The following is a 14,808-nucleotide window of genomic DNA, read 5'->3' on the forward strand; positions in this document are numbered from 1 at the left end:
CACTTGTAACTACTTTCTCCTTGCTGTTCGCAACTCTATGATCAATTTCGGTATGTACCCACTCGTAACTTCTTTCTCCTTGCCGTTTTCAACTCTATGATCAATTTGGCATGTAACCACTTGTAATTTGTTCTAACTAATGTGAACCGCCTAGAACTCTTCTGGGTATGGCGGTATACAAAAATAAAGTTATTATTATTATTACTTTTCAGGAATAATTAACTTAGGCATTGCAAGGCGCTGCACAGATATCCGCATGCAACCTAAATTATCAATTAAAAATTTTGTTTTTGTAATGAGTTTTCAATGGTTTGGTCAGTTAGCATAAAAAACCAAAAAAACTCAGATATTGTGAAAAATAACAATAATTCAAAAACACTTTCACAATGGTAAGATGCACGATGTCAGATGGTGAGTTAGTGACACAGTGCAGGCCGGAAAATCAATTTCAAATGGAGGAAAAAGCCTCAGACAAGGGCTCTCCCACCTCCACAATGGTGAAATAGCGGTGGTGGGGCGTTTTTGCGTGAACCAGACACTGCACTGTGTTGAAGTACAATGAAATGAAAGAAACTATAAAATAGACGAAAAAAGTTTCAGCTTATCTTCATTGATTGGTACACCAACGATGGCCAGTGTTTCACTGTTTAGCTGCCTCAGGGTGTAACGTATCCGATCGAACTTTTGTTCGGACGCAAGAACGTGCCTTCAGCATCAAAAGATGCAGTTAGCATGCCATTTAACCCATTAAAAAACAAGTTGTGCTCAGATTTTAGTTAGGCATCGCTAAGCGTCTGATTAGGGCACCTGGTGACGTCTAATGTAAGTGCCGTTTATAGAATCAGGCTCATAGACTGTAACTCTATAACTACTGTAAGATCAAATTCCTTTATTGAATACTAGCATAACTGGGGATGTACACACTTAACATCTAGGTGCAAGCACTTTCACAAGCTAGAGAGCTTGTGTGATAGTACCTAAATGCTTCAGATATGTGTAGCCTATAGCATTCTATAAGGTATGCATTCAAGTTTGACTCATACTCTTCCCATATATACCCCTTTACAAATATGAGCTTTGTGAGTTAAGTAAGTATTTATAGAATAGCACTTGGGCAGAATTTTGGCAGTTACGTACATACGTGCATAAATGCCGTTATAAGAACATAAGGGTTGCCATATTGGGTCAGTTGCCAAAGGTCACTCAAGCCCAGGATCTTGTTTCCACCAGTGGCCAATCCAATTCACATGTATCCCAGAAAGTAAAACAGATTATATGCTGCTAATCCTAGGAATAAGCAGTGGATTTTCCAAGTCCATCGCAATTATTTTAAGTGCACGCTTAATCGATATACAAATGTTAACGCTATTGTTATAAATTTATTTGGACTTAGTATATCACCTTATGTGGTGGCAGGTCAAAGCAGTGTAAATGGGTTAAATCATAAGAATAGCCATACTGAGTCAGACCAATGGTCCATCTAGCCCAGTAGCCCATCTTCACAGTGGCCAGTTCAGGTCACTAGTACCTGACAAAAACCCACATTTCATGCTAACGATCCAGGGCAAGCAGTGGCTTCCTCCATGTCTGTCTCAATAGCAGACTATGGATTTTTCCTTCAGGAACTTGGCCAAACCTTTTTTTTTTAAACCAGCTATGTTAACTGCTGTTACTACATCGCATTCCAAAGCTTAACTATTCTCTGAGTGAAAAAATATTTCCTCCTATTGGTTTTAAAATTAACTTCAAGTAGGCAGCTTCCTACGATAAAGAAACTTATCTCTTTTCAAAATACCTAGCCAAGTAGTTCTATTATGTTTCTCTTGTTATTTTTATTTATAATCTTTTGTAAACCGCGTGAACTTATGGTTATGCAGTTAAGAAGCACAATGTTATGTTATAATTTTTGATGGGGTAATTTTTGATGGAGTACCCATTCTACACCTCACAGGGTTTTGTAGACTTCAATCATATCACCCCTCAGTCATCTTTTTCAAGCTCTTTAGTCTTTCCTCATATGTGAGAAGTTCCATCCCCTTTATCTTCTTGGTCACTCTTCTTTGAACCTTTTCTGGTTCCTCTATATCTTTTTTGAGATAAGGTGACCAGAATTGAACTCAGTATTCAAGATGAGGTCGCACCATGGAGCAATACAGAGGCATTATAACATCCTTAGTCTTGTTTACCATCCCTTTTCTGAGGGACCCTAGCATCTTGTTTGATTTTTTGGCCTCCACCGCACATTGGATGGAAAGTTTCAGCTCTTTTTCTTGGGCACTGACCCACAAGATGGACCCTAGCATCTGGTAACTATGGTTGGGTTATTTTTCCAATGTGCATCTCTTTGCATTTGTTCACATTAAATTTCACCTGCCATTTGGAAGCCCAGTCTTCCAGTTTCCTAAGGTCTGCCTGCAATTTTTCTCAGTCCATATGTGTTTTAACAACTTTGAACTGTGTAGTGTCATCTGCAAATTTAATGACCTTACACGTCATTCCAATTTTTATAACACCAGTTCTAGAACAGATTCCCTGGGTTCTGTATGTGGCACCAAAATTTCAGAGCTATCAAATATAAATTAATGGGCCTTAACAATCAATAATTGCACTTAATTGGCACTAATTTGGATTTGCACGTGTATCTGCTTGCACGCTATTCTATAACCCCAAGTGCCTAAATCCCGTAGTGTGCAACTCAAACAGGGGCATGGGCAGATCAAGGGGTATTCCATGAGTTGAGTTATAGCAACAGTCTGCTCTAATTGCTATTCTGTAGAGGTCTCTCATCTTGGAGCATTCTTTATAGAATACTGTTCACCACTGATGTTTCTTTCCAGTGCTAATTTTTGAGCACCATTTATAGATTCCCTCGTCAATCATAATAAAACCCTTACTGCACATACGCAGTTCACATGCCGTGATCCCTGCCTCTGTGATCTGTAGCTCTGTGGCAGAGACATGGTACTACAGTGTGCACCTTGTGCACGCGTGCAGCCTTTGGCAGTTTGCAGCGCGTGTGGCATTTTCCTCAACTTCCTCCAGGCTGCCGGAACGCCTCTTCTTCCATCTCTGATGCTGGCTGACTTTCTGCCACTGCCGGGACACCTCTTCTTCTCTCTCCCGGACCAGCAGCAGCAGCAGCCATGGTCTCCTCAAGCAGCTGGGGAACATTTACTAGGCCGGCCCACTTCCATATTGTGAGTCGGGCCAGCCTAGCAAAAGGCCTGAGGTTGCACGGCCTAGCAGATGCTGGACAGGGGGAGCAGGTAAGGAAAAAAAATTACTACAAGGCTACTGTTGCACAGGAGGAGCAGGAAGGTTGCTGCTGGACATGGGGGAGGTAAAAGGAAGGGAAAAGGGCTGCTGCTGGACAGGGGGAGCAGGGAAGGGGTGCTGCTGGACAGGGGAGAGGTAAGAGGAAGGGAGAAGGGCTACTGCTGGACATGGGGAGCAGGGAAGGACTGCTGCTGGACAGTGTGGAGGTAAAAGGAAGGGAGAAGGGCTGCTGCTGGACAAGAGGAGCATGGAAGGGGTGCTGCTGGGCAGTGTGGAGGTAAAAGGAAGGGAGAAGGGCTGCTGCTGGACAAGGGGAGCATGGAAGGGGTGCTGCTGGACAGTGTGGAGGTAAAAGGAAGGGAGAAGAGCTGCTGCTGGACAAGGGAAGCAGGGAAGGGGTTCTGCTGGACATGGGGAGGTAAAAGGAAGGGAGAAGGGCTACTGCAGTATAGGGGGAGCAGGGAAGAGGTGCTGCTGGACACGGGGGAGGTAAAAGGCAGGGAGAAGGGCTACTGCTGGACAGGAGGAGCAGGCAATGGATGGTGGTGGACAGCCAAGGAGAGAGACAGACAGAAAGAAAGACAGAGCGGCCAAGAAGAGAGACAGAAAGAAAGACAGACATACAGAAAGCAGCCAAGGAAAGAGAAAGAAAGACAGACAGACACATCTGTTCTAACGGGCTTAAAGACTAGTTTATGTATAAAACTCAAAACTGATCCTCATGGGCCCGATTTGGTGGAGGACCTGGTTTTTCTTCCTGGCCAGTGTTCTGCTCCCAAATCTGATTGAGAATGCTGAGAGGAAGTCCCAGTCACTGCTGAAGAAGGGTACCTACTGGCCATATTTTGTAGGGAGCAATAGTTTGTTTTCTAGCCAAGAACTGTCACTGCAGTTGCTGATTTAATTAACTTGGGAGGGGAGAGAAAATAATTTTGTATGTAATATGTCTCATTTTTTAAATTTTTTGGTTTTCTTCCTACTAGGGGAATAATAGTTTGTGAGAATAACTAGATGTGCCATTAATCTAAATACTCTTGTTGCTGTGTATCTATAGCCATCTAACTGAGAACTGTTCTTATTAGGAATTACAGGACAGCTTATAATCTTGTGCATGAACTGAGGTCTCATGAAATAAACATACTGGAAATCAAGACTATGGCTGGATTTATAAACTACAAGGTAAAGACATTGCAATTGCCCATCATAAAGAAACCATGGGCAAAAACAAAAACCTCTGTGAAGCTCAATACCTCATTCTTACTTTTCACCTTAATTTTGTGTGTGGCATATTTGTTGTTAAAACTATTTTTTTTTCCAAATCTTTATTCATTTTTACATCTTATAACAATTGTACAATATTATATCAAATAAATCAAACAGGTCACTTGAAAATCAATACTATTATCACAAAACATAAATATAAATCCCTCCCCACCCTCCCTTTCCAGAAATAATATAAATCAAGCATATTATACCTATATAATATTCAAAAATACTGAAAAAACCAATAGTATAACTATATAACTCCCCTTTCCATTACTATAATATACTTTTATGGAAAAAGGTGTCTAATCATTACAATATGCTATCAATGGCCCCCAAATCTTTTTAAAATTATTATAGTTCCCTTTTTGTATGGCAATTATTCTTTCCATTTTATATATATTGCACAACGAGTTCCACCAGAAGGTGTAATTAAGTCTGATGTAATCTTTCCAATTTCTGGTGATATGCTGAATGGCAACTCCTGTCATTATTAATAAAAGTTTATTATTTGATGAAATTTGACTTTTTATTCTCATAGATGTTCCAAATAGAATTGTAACCTAAAATCATACAACCCAGTGGTATATGTCACAATCACAAAAATACTGTAAAATACCACTTATATAGAACAATACACATCAGTATTGTTAAACCCTAACACTGTAGGGCTTACTAAGCGGCCTCAGAGATGGCGCCTACGCACAGCCATACAATCACAAGCTGAGATGATCCGCGTAGATGTAATACTCCTGCTCCAATCATTGGCCAATAAATACTTGTTTTAACTTTTTTTTGTGCTATTTTTTAAAGCTAATATAAACCCTTCACCAATCACTACTGAAGATATAGTGCATTTTCAAAAAAAATCTTCAGCGAATACTGTGCATATTGTCCAAATTTGAAAAACTAGACCACACAACTTATCTTTTTTGTTGAATAGTCTTCGTTGTGGGAGTCTTTTTTTAAAAACCTCAGTTAGTTCATGTCCGTCTGCCGACGCGGCCAGCGTTTCGCGGGAAATACATACATCCGCTGCGTCAGGGCCACCGGGACATTAACAATCACACGCACACTAGAAATAAATACAAAAGTTAAGACATTAACCCTCAAACACCAAAATACTTAAAAATTTAAATACCACAACACTCACAACAGTGCATTCGGTCACAGCTTTTCAAACAGTGCCAAGATGGCAGCCACAACTTATTTATAACTTGTTCAACGTAGTGACGCAATAACATAATGACGTAACCAAATAGAATTGTATCATACGATAGGGCTACATGATTTTCTAATAAACAATTAATTTGAGACCAAATTGATTTCCAAAATTTTTGGCCATGATGCAGGGCCAAAAAAAAATTTAATGATCTAGAGTCCCTGCTTCCAGATTACAGTGCCAACATCTATTATTAGACTTAGAGCAATCCAACTTTTGTAATCTAACTGTTTAGAAACAACAGGCAGAACATCGACATAACTTACAAATTGAGTTTGTCCAGACAAAATACAAACTTCTTTACCAGGATTTACTAAACCTGAAAAAATATTGCAGGTCACACAGTAGATAACCAAACTATTTGTAACTTAATATCTAATTGTGAAATAAGAGGTAATCTTTACCATGTTTTCACTTGTTTATTTTTAATTTCTTTTATAGATTTGCCGCTTATGTTTCCAGCACAACACTCCTTTAGATGCAATAGCACAGTTCAGAAAGCACATCGATTTATGTAAGAAGAAAATAGGAAGCGCTGAGCTGTCTTTTGAGCACACTGCTTGGATGTCTAAACAGTATGTTTTATTAAGGACCTCCTTGTACTGCCATGTTACTATGTGACTTATCTGCTGCATCACAACACTTAAGCTTCAACTTTACACTAGAGCATGTCATAGCACACCATAAAGCAATCACTGGGTCCCAATGTTAGGGTTATATTTTCCTATGCAGTGGGCCAGCCATGTTTTATTTTTAGCAAAATTTAAATGGAAGAAACCTGGTATTATTTAAGAAATATGAAGATGCTTAAAGCTTATGTTGTCGATTTTTCAGTCTGTCCAGTCATCTATGATGTGATGTCACAGGTGAATACTGGCCGTACAGGCAAACAAACTAGAAACATAAAGGATGAGATGCCAGTCAGCCTTTACTGCTCTATATGGGTTATTACATTTTTATACCACCTTTCCTGCAAATACGTAATAAAGCAGTTTATAGGCTAATATAAGAAAGAAAACATAAAAGTTGCTATATTGGGACAGACTGAAGGTCCATCAAGCCCAGTATTGTTTCCAACAATGGCCAACCCAGGTCACAAGTATCTAGCAAGATCCCAAATAATAAAGTAGATTTTATGCTGCTAATGCTAGGAATACTTTGTAGGAAAGACAGGAGAGGAAAAATATGATAGAGACATTTAAATACCAACGTGGTGTAAATGCGCATGAGTCAAGACTTTCATTTGAAAGGAAGCTCTGGAATGAGAGGGCATAGGATGAAGTTAAGAGGTGTTAGGCTCAGGAGTAATCTAAGGAAATACTTTTTTACAAAAAGGGTGGTAGATGCGTGGCACAGTCTCCCAGAAGAGATGGTGGAGACGACTGTGTCTGAATTCAATAAAGCGTGGTATAGACATGTGGGATCTCTTAGAGAAAGGAAGAGATAATGGTTACTGTGGATGGACAGACTGGATGAGCCATTTGGCTGTTATCTGACATCATGTTTCTGTGAATAAGCAGTGGATTTCCCAAGCCATCTTAAAGGTGGCTTATGGACTTCTCTTGTAGGAAATTAGCCAAATCTTTTTTAAACCTTGCTAAGCTAACTGCTGTCACTATATTCTGCAGCAACAAATTCCAGTTTAATTACCCATTGAGTGGAGAAATATTTTTTCTGGTTTAGGAAATTATTCAAATCTTTTTTTAAACCTTGATAAACTAACTGCTGTCACTATATTCTGCAGCAACAAATTCCAGTTTAATTACCCATTGAGTGGAGAAATATTTTTTCTGGTTTAGGAAATTATTCAAATCTTTTTTTAAACCTTGATAAACTAACTGCTATCACTATATTCTGCAGCAACAAATTCCAGTTTAATTACCCATTGAGTGGCAAAATATTTTTTCTGGTTTAGGAAATTATTCAAATCTTTTTTTAAACCTTGCTAAACTAACTGCTATCGCTATATTCTGCAGCAACAAATTCCAGTTTAATTACCCATTGAGTGGCGAAATATTTTTTCCAGTTTGTTTTAAATCTACTACTTAGTAGTTTAATTGCATGCCCCCTAGTCCTAGTACTTTTGGAAAGGATAAACAAGCGATTTATTTCTACTCGTTCCGCTCCACTCAGTATTTTATAGGCATCTATCATATCTCCCTTGATCCATCTCTTCTCCAGACTGGAGAACCCTAGCCACTTTAGCCTTTCCTGATAGAGAAGTCATCCTATCCCTTTTGTCATTTTCATCACCCTTCTTTGTACCTTTTCTAATTCCGGTATAATTTTTTTGAGATGCAGCAACCAGAACTGCACACAGTATTCGAGGTTCAGCCATACCACAGAGCAATACAAAGACATTATAACATTTTCATCTTTGTTTTTCATTCCTTTCCTGATAATTCCTAACATTCTATTTGCTTTCTTAGTCGCTGCCACACACTGAGCAGAGAGAGGGCTTCAACGTATCTGCAACAATAACACCTACCGTAGATCCTTTTCCTGGGTGATGACTCCTAACATGGATCCCTGCATCACATAGCTATAGTTCGGGATCCTCTTTCTCACATGCATCACTTTCCACTTGTTCACATTAAAATTATCTGCCATTTTGACTCCCAGTCTTAATGCCCTTGTTCAATTTTTCACAATCCTCTTGCGATTTAACAAGTTTGAACAACTTTGTGTCATTGAGAAATTTAATTGTCTCATTAGTTATTCTCATCTCTAGATCATTGATAAGGATGTTAAAAAACAGTGGTCCCACACAGACCCCTGGGATGCTCCACTATTTACCCTTCTCCATTGAGAATATTAACCATTTAACCCAGGGATCTCAAAGTCCCTCCTTGAGGGCTGCAATCCAGTCGGGTTTTCAGGATTTCCCCAATGAATATACATTGAAAGCAGTGCATGCACATAGATCTCATGCATATTCATTGGGGAAATCCTGAAAACCCGACTGGATTGCGGCCCTCAAGGAAGGATTTTGAGATCCCTGATTTAACCCTACTCTCTGTTTCTGTCTTTTAACCAGTTCTTTTTTAAAATAAATTTTCACATTATTTAACAAGCATATCATCTTGCACAGAAAGTGTAATTAAGAAAACATAGTATTTAAATTACTTTCAATCCAGAAAATAAATCAAACCATAGTAGGAAATATCTCTCTACTTAATCACACACTAGTCCTCAAAATTAGGATCCAAGATTAAAGAATAGGAGTGATTATAATATAAAATAACAATCAAGAAATCACATTATCTGATACTGAAACAGAGCTAAATTATTACTTGGACACAGGTGTTTCTCCAGTTTCAAGGCGCTTCATAGAGAGGAAAGCGGTCAAATGAGCCGGTTCAAAGAACACATATTTTAAAGTAAGATACCTTACTACACATTTACAAGGATATCTAAGAAAGAATAAACCCCCAATCTGGGTCACACCTGGTTTCAATATTAGAAATTCCCTTCTTCTCTTTTGAGTCTCTATAGAGATATCTGGAAAAATTTGAATATGGAAACCAAGGAAGTCTCTGGTTCTGTTTTTGAAGAAAAGTTTAAAGATCCAATCTTTGTCTGGAGCCAGAGCCATAGTCAATAAGAGAGTGGCTGAAATGGTCACTTCTCTATATGATTGTTCCAATAAAGCGGAAACATCCAGAGAACCTTCCTGAGGTTTTCCAACATCTTCTTTCTTCTGTAAATCCTGAATCCTTGTAGGTAAATAATGCACTCTTGTCAATGGTGGTAGAGAATTCTCAGGAATTTTAAGATTTTCCAGAAAGTAACACTTTATCATTTCTCTTGGGGAAATTGATGAGACCTTTGGAAAATTAATTAAACGTAAATTATTAATCTGACTATTGTTTTCAAGTACTTCCAATTTTCTCCTCATAATCAAGTTGTCTTTTATAAGTAAATCATGATTACTTTTAATCATTTTTATGTCCTTCTTTTCTTCTTGGATATCAGATTTCAATAATGCAATATCCTCTTTCAAAGTATTAATTTCTTCTTTCTGGTCCTTCAATTCGTTATCTAAGTTTTTAATTTCAGGATTCAGGGAATTTCTCAAAGCCAAAACTAATTCCCAGAGCGAGTCTAAGTGACTTTTGGAGGTTTAACAGGAGCAAAAGAAATTATTGGTGTAGTTTGAAAAAGCTCAGATGGTTGGTTTACCTCCCCAGTGCCTTGTTCCTCCTTGGCTAAAGATGTCCCGGTCGCTATTTCCTCCAAAAGGACCAAATCCTTCTGGGCTGTTCCCTGCGGCAAGCCCTCCAATATGCTGGCCTCTCGAGAGGAGAATACTGCCTTGTTGGATGTACTCTCCTCTCGCGGTGAGCTAGCTCCCAGCGGCAGCAGCTGAAGGGGAGGCATCCTGACGTTGGGGCTCAGAGTAACGTCTAACCCGTGGGTTTCCGCCAAAGCACTCTGCTCTGCCGACGCTCCCAACGGGCGATTCCCTGAAGAAGCTTGCTCGATTTGAAGGCGTATAAATATGTCTTCGACTGTAGGAACCATGGTCACCGAGCGCTGGGAGGCACCACCAATACTTCTGTCCCTTCTTTTCAGCATTCATCAAACATATAAGAGACACTCTCAGGCGTTCTGTCAGTATTCAGATAGCGGCGGCCATCTTGGATCCAGAAGCGCCTTTCAATTGAAGGGTTGATTTTTTTTTAACCAGTTCTTAATCCATAATTGGATGTTAAAATCCAGCATGGTACATGTGTTGTCAAACGGCAGCAACAGCATCTCTGCCTGCTTTCCCTATCATACTCGGGTAATGTGAGCAGCTGGTTCTGACAGAATTGAAAAAAATTAATTTGCAGAACCATTGTTAGTGATTTGTAATTTATCTTTAAAATCCAGCATGGTACTGAAGACTGGAGGGTGGCCAGCATAACACTGATTCTTAAAAAGGGTTCCAAAGGTGATTCAGGAAATTACAGACTTTGATGTTTGATGTCGGTGCTGGGCAAAATGGTAGACACCATTATAAAGAGCAAAATGACAGAGCATATACATAAGCATGGATTTAGTCAAATAATGGATTTAGTCAAGAGAATTGCTGCCTTACCAATCTACTACATTTCTTTGAACATGTTAGTAAAGATGAGCCGGTCGATATTGTGTATCTTGATTTTCAAAAAGCATTTCACAAAGTACCTCATAAAAGACTTCTGAGGAAATTAGAAAGTCATGGGATAGGTGATAAAGATAAATTACAAATCGCTAACAATGGCTCTGCAAGTTAATTTTTCAATTCTGTCAGTACTAGCTGCTCACATTACCCGAGTGTGATAGAGAAAGCAGGCAGAGATATTGTTGCTGCTGTTTCACAGCACATGTAGCACCAAGGAGACCCAGCAACTGATTATATCCCCTCTTTTTATGCTTTGTAAACTCTTTCTCTTCTCTCTTCCCATATTTTTTTAAACTCTGTAAACCGTGTCGAGCTCCACTTCAGTGGAGAAGATGCGGTATATAAACCTAAGGCTTAGTTTAGTTTAGTTTAGTGTACAGTGGTGCCTCGCATAACGAACGCCTCGCACAGCAAACGCTGCACACAACGAACTTCATGTCTTGATTCATACAACGAACTTCGTTTCACACAACGAAGTCGCCCGAGCTGCGTTACTCACTGCGCTTAACTGCCCTCTCTCACAGCCCTTCGCCTGGCTCCCTGTGCAGTGGCGGACCGTCGGCTCGCCTCCTTTTATGGAGGGGCCCGGCGCCTACTGCTGATGCGTTGGGGGGGGCGGAACTACTCTCGCCGCTTCCCCGATGCTAGGAAAAAAAAAAGAAAAGTTAAGTCCCAGTTTTTGCCGCTGAGACTCTGCCCTCTCTCACTGTATACAGTCGTCCTTTTAAGATAAACTCAATGTATCTAAATAAAAATAATAACAAAAAATTTATCTTTTTTTATGTCATCTTAGCATATTATATGCTACAGAACAAATTATTTTTTTTAACATGTATTGTTATGGGAAAACGCGTTTCACATAACGAACTTTTCGCATAACAAACTTGCTCCTGGAACGAATTAAGTTCGTTGTGTGAGGCACCACTGTATGTGGACACCTTTCTTTCCTGTTTTCTGGTGTGATCTCAGTCTTCCATCCTTGTCTGCCATCTCTCTCACCATTGCTGATTGGTTCAGGGGGAGAATGACAGCAGCAGGACACTGGCTTGTTTGTACCTCTGCCTTCTGATGTTTTGAATTGCATGGCAGTACAGTGACTTCCTTTGGCTGAAAGTACTAGAGTGACTTCAAATTATACAAAACGTGATGGCCAAATTGATTTTATGGGGCAAATTTACAGATCATGCTCCATTCCTTAGACTACATTGGCTACCTATTAAGACTAGAGTCCATTTTAACTTTTCTTATTTGTTTATAAAATTTTACGTGGTTTGGACCCTGATTTATTTATTATGTATTTACATTTCTTATATACTACTTCTATTTGAAGCAGTTTACATTCAGGTTCTCTAAGTGTTTCTCCCTATCTGTCTCGGCGGGCCCACAGTCTTAACTATAGCACTTGGGGCAACGGAGTATTAAGTGGCTTGCCCAGGGTCACCAGGAATGGCATGGGGATTGAACCTACAACCTCAAGTTGCTGAGGCAGGGGTTCTAATTGCTAGACCAATTTATTCAGCTACTAGATCACTGTGTTTGTCACAAAATGTTTTGATTGTAAGTGCCATCTAATTCCTTGTGTTGAAAATCTTACATAAGGAAAAGAGCCATTGTAGATAGTAGACCCGATTTATAGAACACTCTACCATGCAATTATCTTATTTTTAGGTGCAATCTGAAAATTTGCTTATTTGATCTTTATCTGTCAAGGAGTTAGTTTTCTTTTTTTAATTGATAGCAGCTGTTCATGTTTATATTAGGCAATAATCTCATAATTATGAACTATCTTATCTGTTTGTGATCCGCCTTGAGCTGGGATTAGGTTAAACAGAATATAAATATGCAGATTATATTAGGTTGGATTAGAATGAGGAGGACATCTGCTGCAGGGGGTAGAGGAGATAGCAGTGAAGAGGAACTGATGGAAGATGGAGGACTGGGACAGAAGATAAGAAAGGGTTGGGGGCTGTATGTGTGTGTGAAAAAGAGGATTCAATGCAATGGGTAAAAGAGGGAAAAAGGGAAAGGGTAGGAATGGGAGATCAGCAAGATGAACCAGGGGAAGTATATGTCCTTCCCCATTCTGGAACCTCCTCACCAACAATACCAGATCTTTTCTACCCCTTCCAATTTATTTATTTTTGATGGGGGGGGGTTTCTCTTCTACCTCCTCTCGTTTCCTCCATCCCTTGCAGAGATCATTCATTAAATGCAAGCATAACTTTCTATACAATTCTAGATTTAGTTATAACATAACATAAAAATTAATTTCTATACTGCAGTACCATTAAGTTCAATGCGGTTTACAAGAAAAAGTAAACATACAATTGGATGAATAACATTCATTATCCAAAACTCTAGTAAACAAATACATTTTTAATTGTCTCCTAAAATGTTGATAAGAACTGGAGGTCGATATTATAGATTTAAGATCCTTATCCCATAATGTTGCTTGATACGAATAAAGACGCTGATGATATTTTTTTATATTGGCAACCCTTAATAGATGGAAAAACAAATAGAGCATGTGTGCTTAGAGAACGCATAAGTGAATGAGTCTACAAGATAAGTGGGTATTTGACCTAATAACATCTTAAAACAAATGCATCCAAACTTAAATTTCACTCAAGCCTCAACAGGCAGTCAATGTAGTTCACGAAAAAAAGGAGTAACATGATCAAACTTTTTCAGATTAAAAATCAGTCAAACAGCTGGATTCTGGATGAAACGTAATCTATGAAGATTTTTTTGAATACCAACAAAATAAACGATAATACAGTAGTCCGGGGTGACTTAGAACTAATGATTATACCAGCAATTTAAAAGATGAAACGTGGAAGTATGCTCTGATGGTGCACAATTTCCACAGCATGTGGAAACCCTTTCACACCACAGCATCTACCTGATTTTTCATAGTTAATTTCTGATCCAAAATCACTCCCAGAATCTTAATAGTAGATTGAACAGGATAAGTTATGGCATTTAGAGTCAAGGAGGTCTCGATGTAATTTTGGCTTGGTGAAGCAAATAAAAATTTTGTCTTCTCCAAATTAAGTTTCATTTTAAATTCAATCATCCACTGTTCAATAGTTTGAAATACATCAGCAACTAACTGACTGATATGAGAAATTGGAATTAAAATTGTGATGGCATCTGCATAACTAAATAATTTAATCCCAAGATTAGATAACCTAAAGCTCAATGAAGATGGATATACATTGAAAAGCAAAGGGGAAAGTGGAGATCCCTGTGGAACACCACATGGGTTACTCCAACTGTCAAGAGTAGTCATCATTAAATCAAACCTGATAAGTGTGTGACGAAAAAGAGCCTCGGAACCAGTCATAGACTTTATCTTGTATACCAATAGCATTCAGGCATCCTAATAATGAGATAAATTTTTTACAATTTTTTAACTATAGAGGTAATTATGATATGTCCTTTTGATGGAAATTTGCCAAACACCAACAAATAGGACAGCCAGTTAAATAATTTGAGTTGAAAATCCAACAGAGCAACTTTCATAACTGTTGGAGGGCAAAATCCAAATGACAAAACGAGTTAACATACTTATTATATAATCTCTTAGAGCGATTACATTACATTACATTAGTGATTTCTGTTCCGCCATTACCTTACGGTTCAAGGCAGATTACATAAGAATTTCATGATACTGCTAAATACATAAGAATTGTCATGATATTTGGAAATATATAAGGAGCTGAGTAAACATTTTTAATTTGCTAAGATAATCTGGTTGTGTTATATAGGTTTTATGTATCTTTTGAAGAGTAGGGTTTTTGTTTCTTTTTTGAAGGTTTTGTAATCTGTGGTCGAAAACAGCAGATTGTTAAGTTGTCTGTCCAGTTTTGCTGCTCTGGTGGCCAGTAGGTTGTCA

General features: G+C 38.7%; 1 protein-coding gene across 1 annotated transcript in view; it reads left to right on the plus strand.

The window, feature by feature from the left end:
* The window catches only part of TRAPPC11 (trafficking protein particle complex 11), a 148,870-nt gene that overhangs the window by 47,346 nt on the left and 86,716 nt on the right, over nucleotides 1–14,808 (plus strand). Inside the window, exons 8-9 of the mRNA XM_033943164.1 lie at nucleotides 4,359–4,455; nucleotides 6,203–6,336. Of these exons, the coding sequence (XP_033799055.1) occupies nucleotides 4,359–4,455; nucleotides 6,203–6,336 (231 nt within the window). The remainder of the gene's footprint in view (nucleotides 1–4,358; nucleotides 4,456–6,202; nucleotides 6,337–14,808) is intronic.

This window comes from Geotrypetes seraphini, chromosome 1, assembly GCF_902459505.1.
Source record: "Geotrypetes seraphini chromosome 1, aGeoSer1.1, whole genome shotgun sequence".
In the NCBI taxonomy this organism is placed as follows: domain Eukaryota; kingdom Metazoa; phylum Chordata; class Amphibia; order Gymnophiona; family Dermophiidae; genus Geotrypetes; species Geotrypetes seraphini.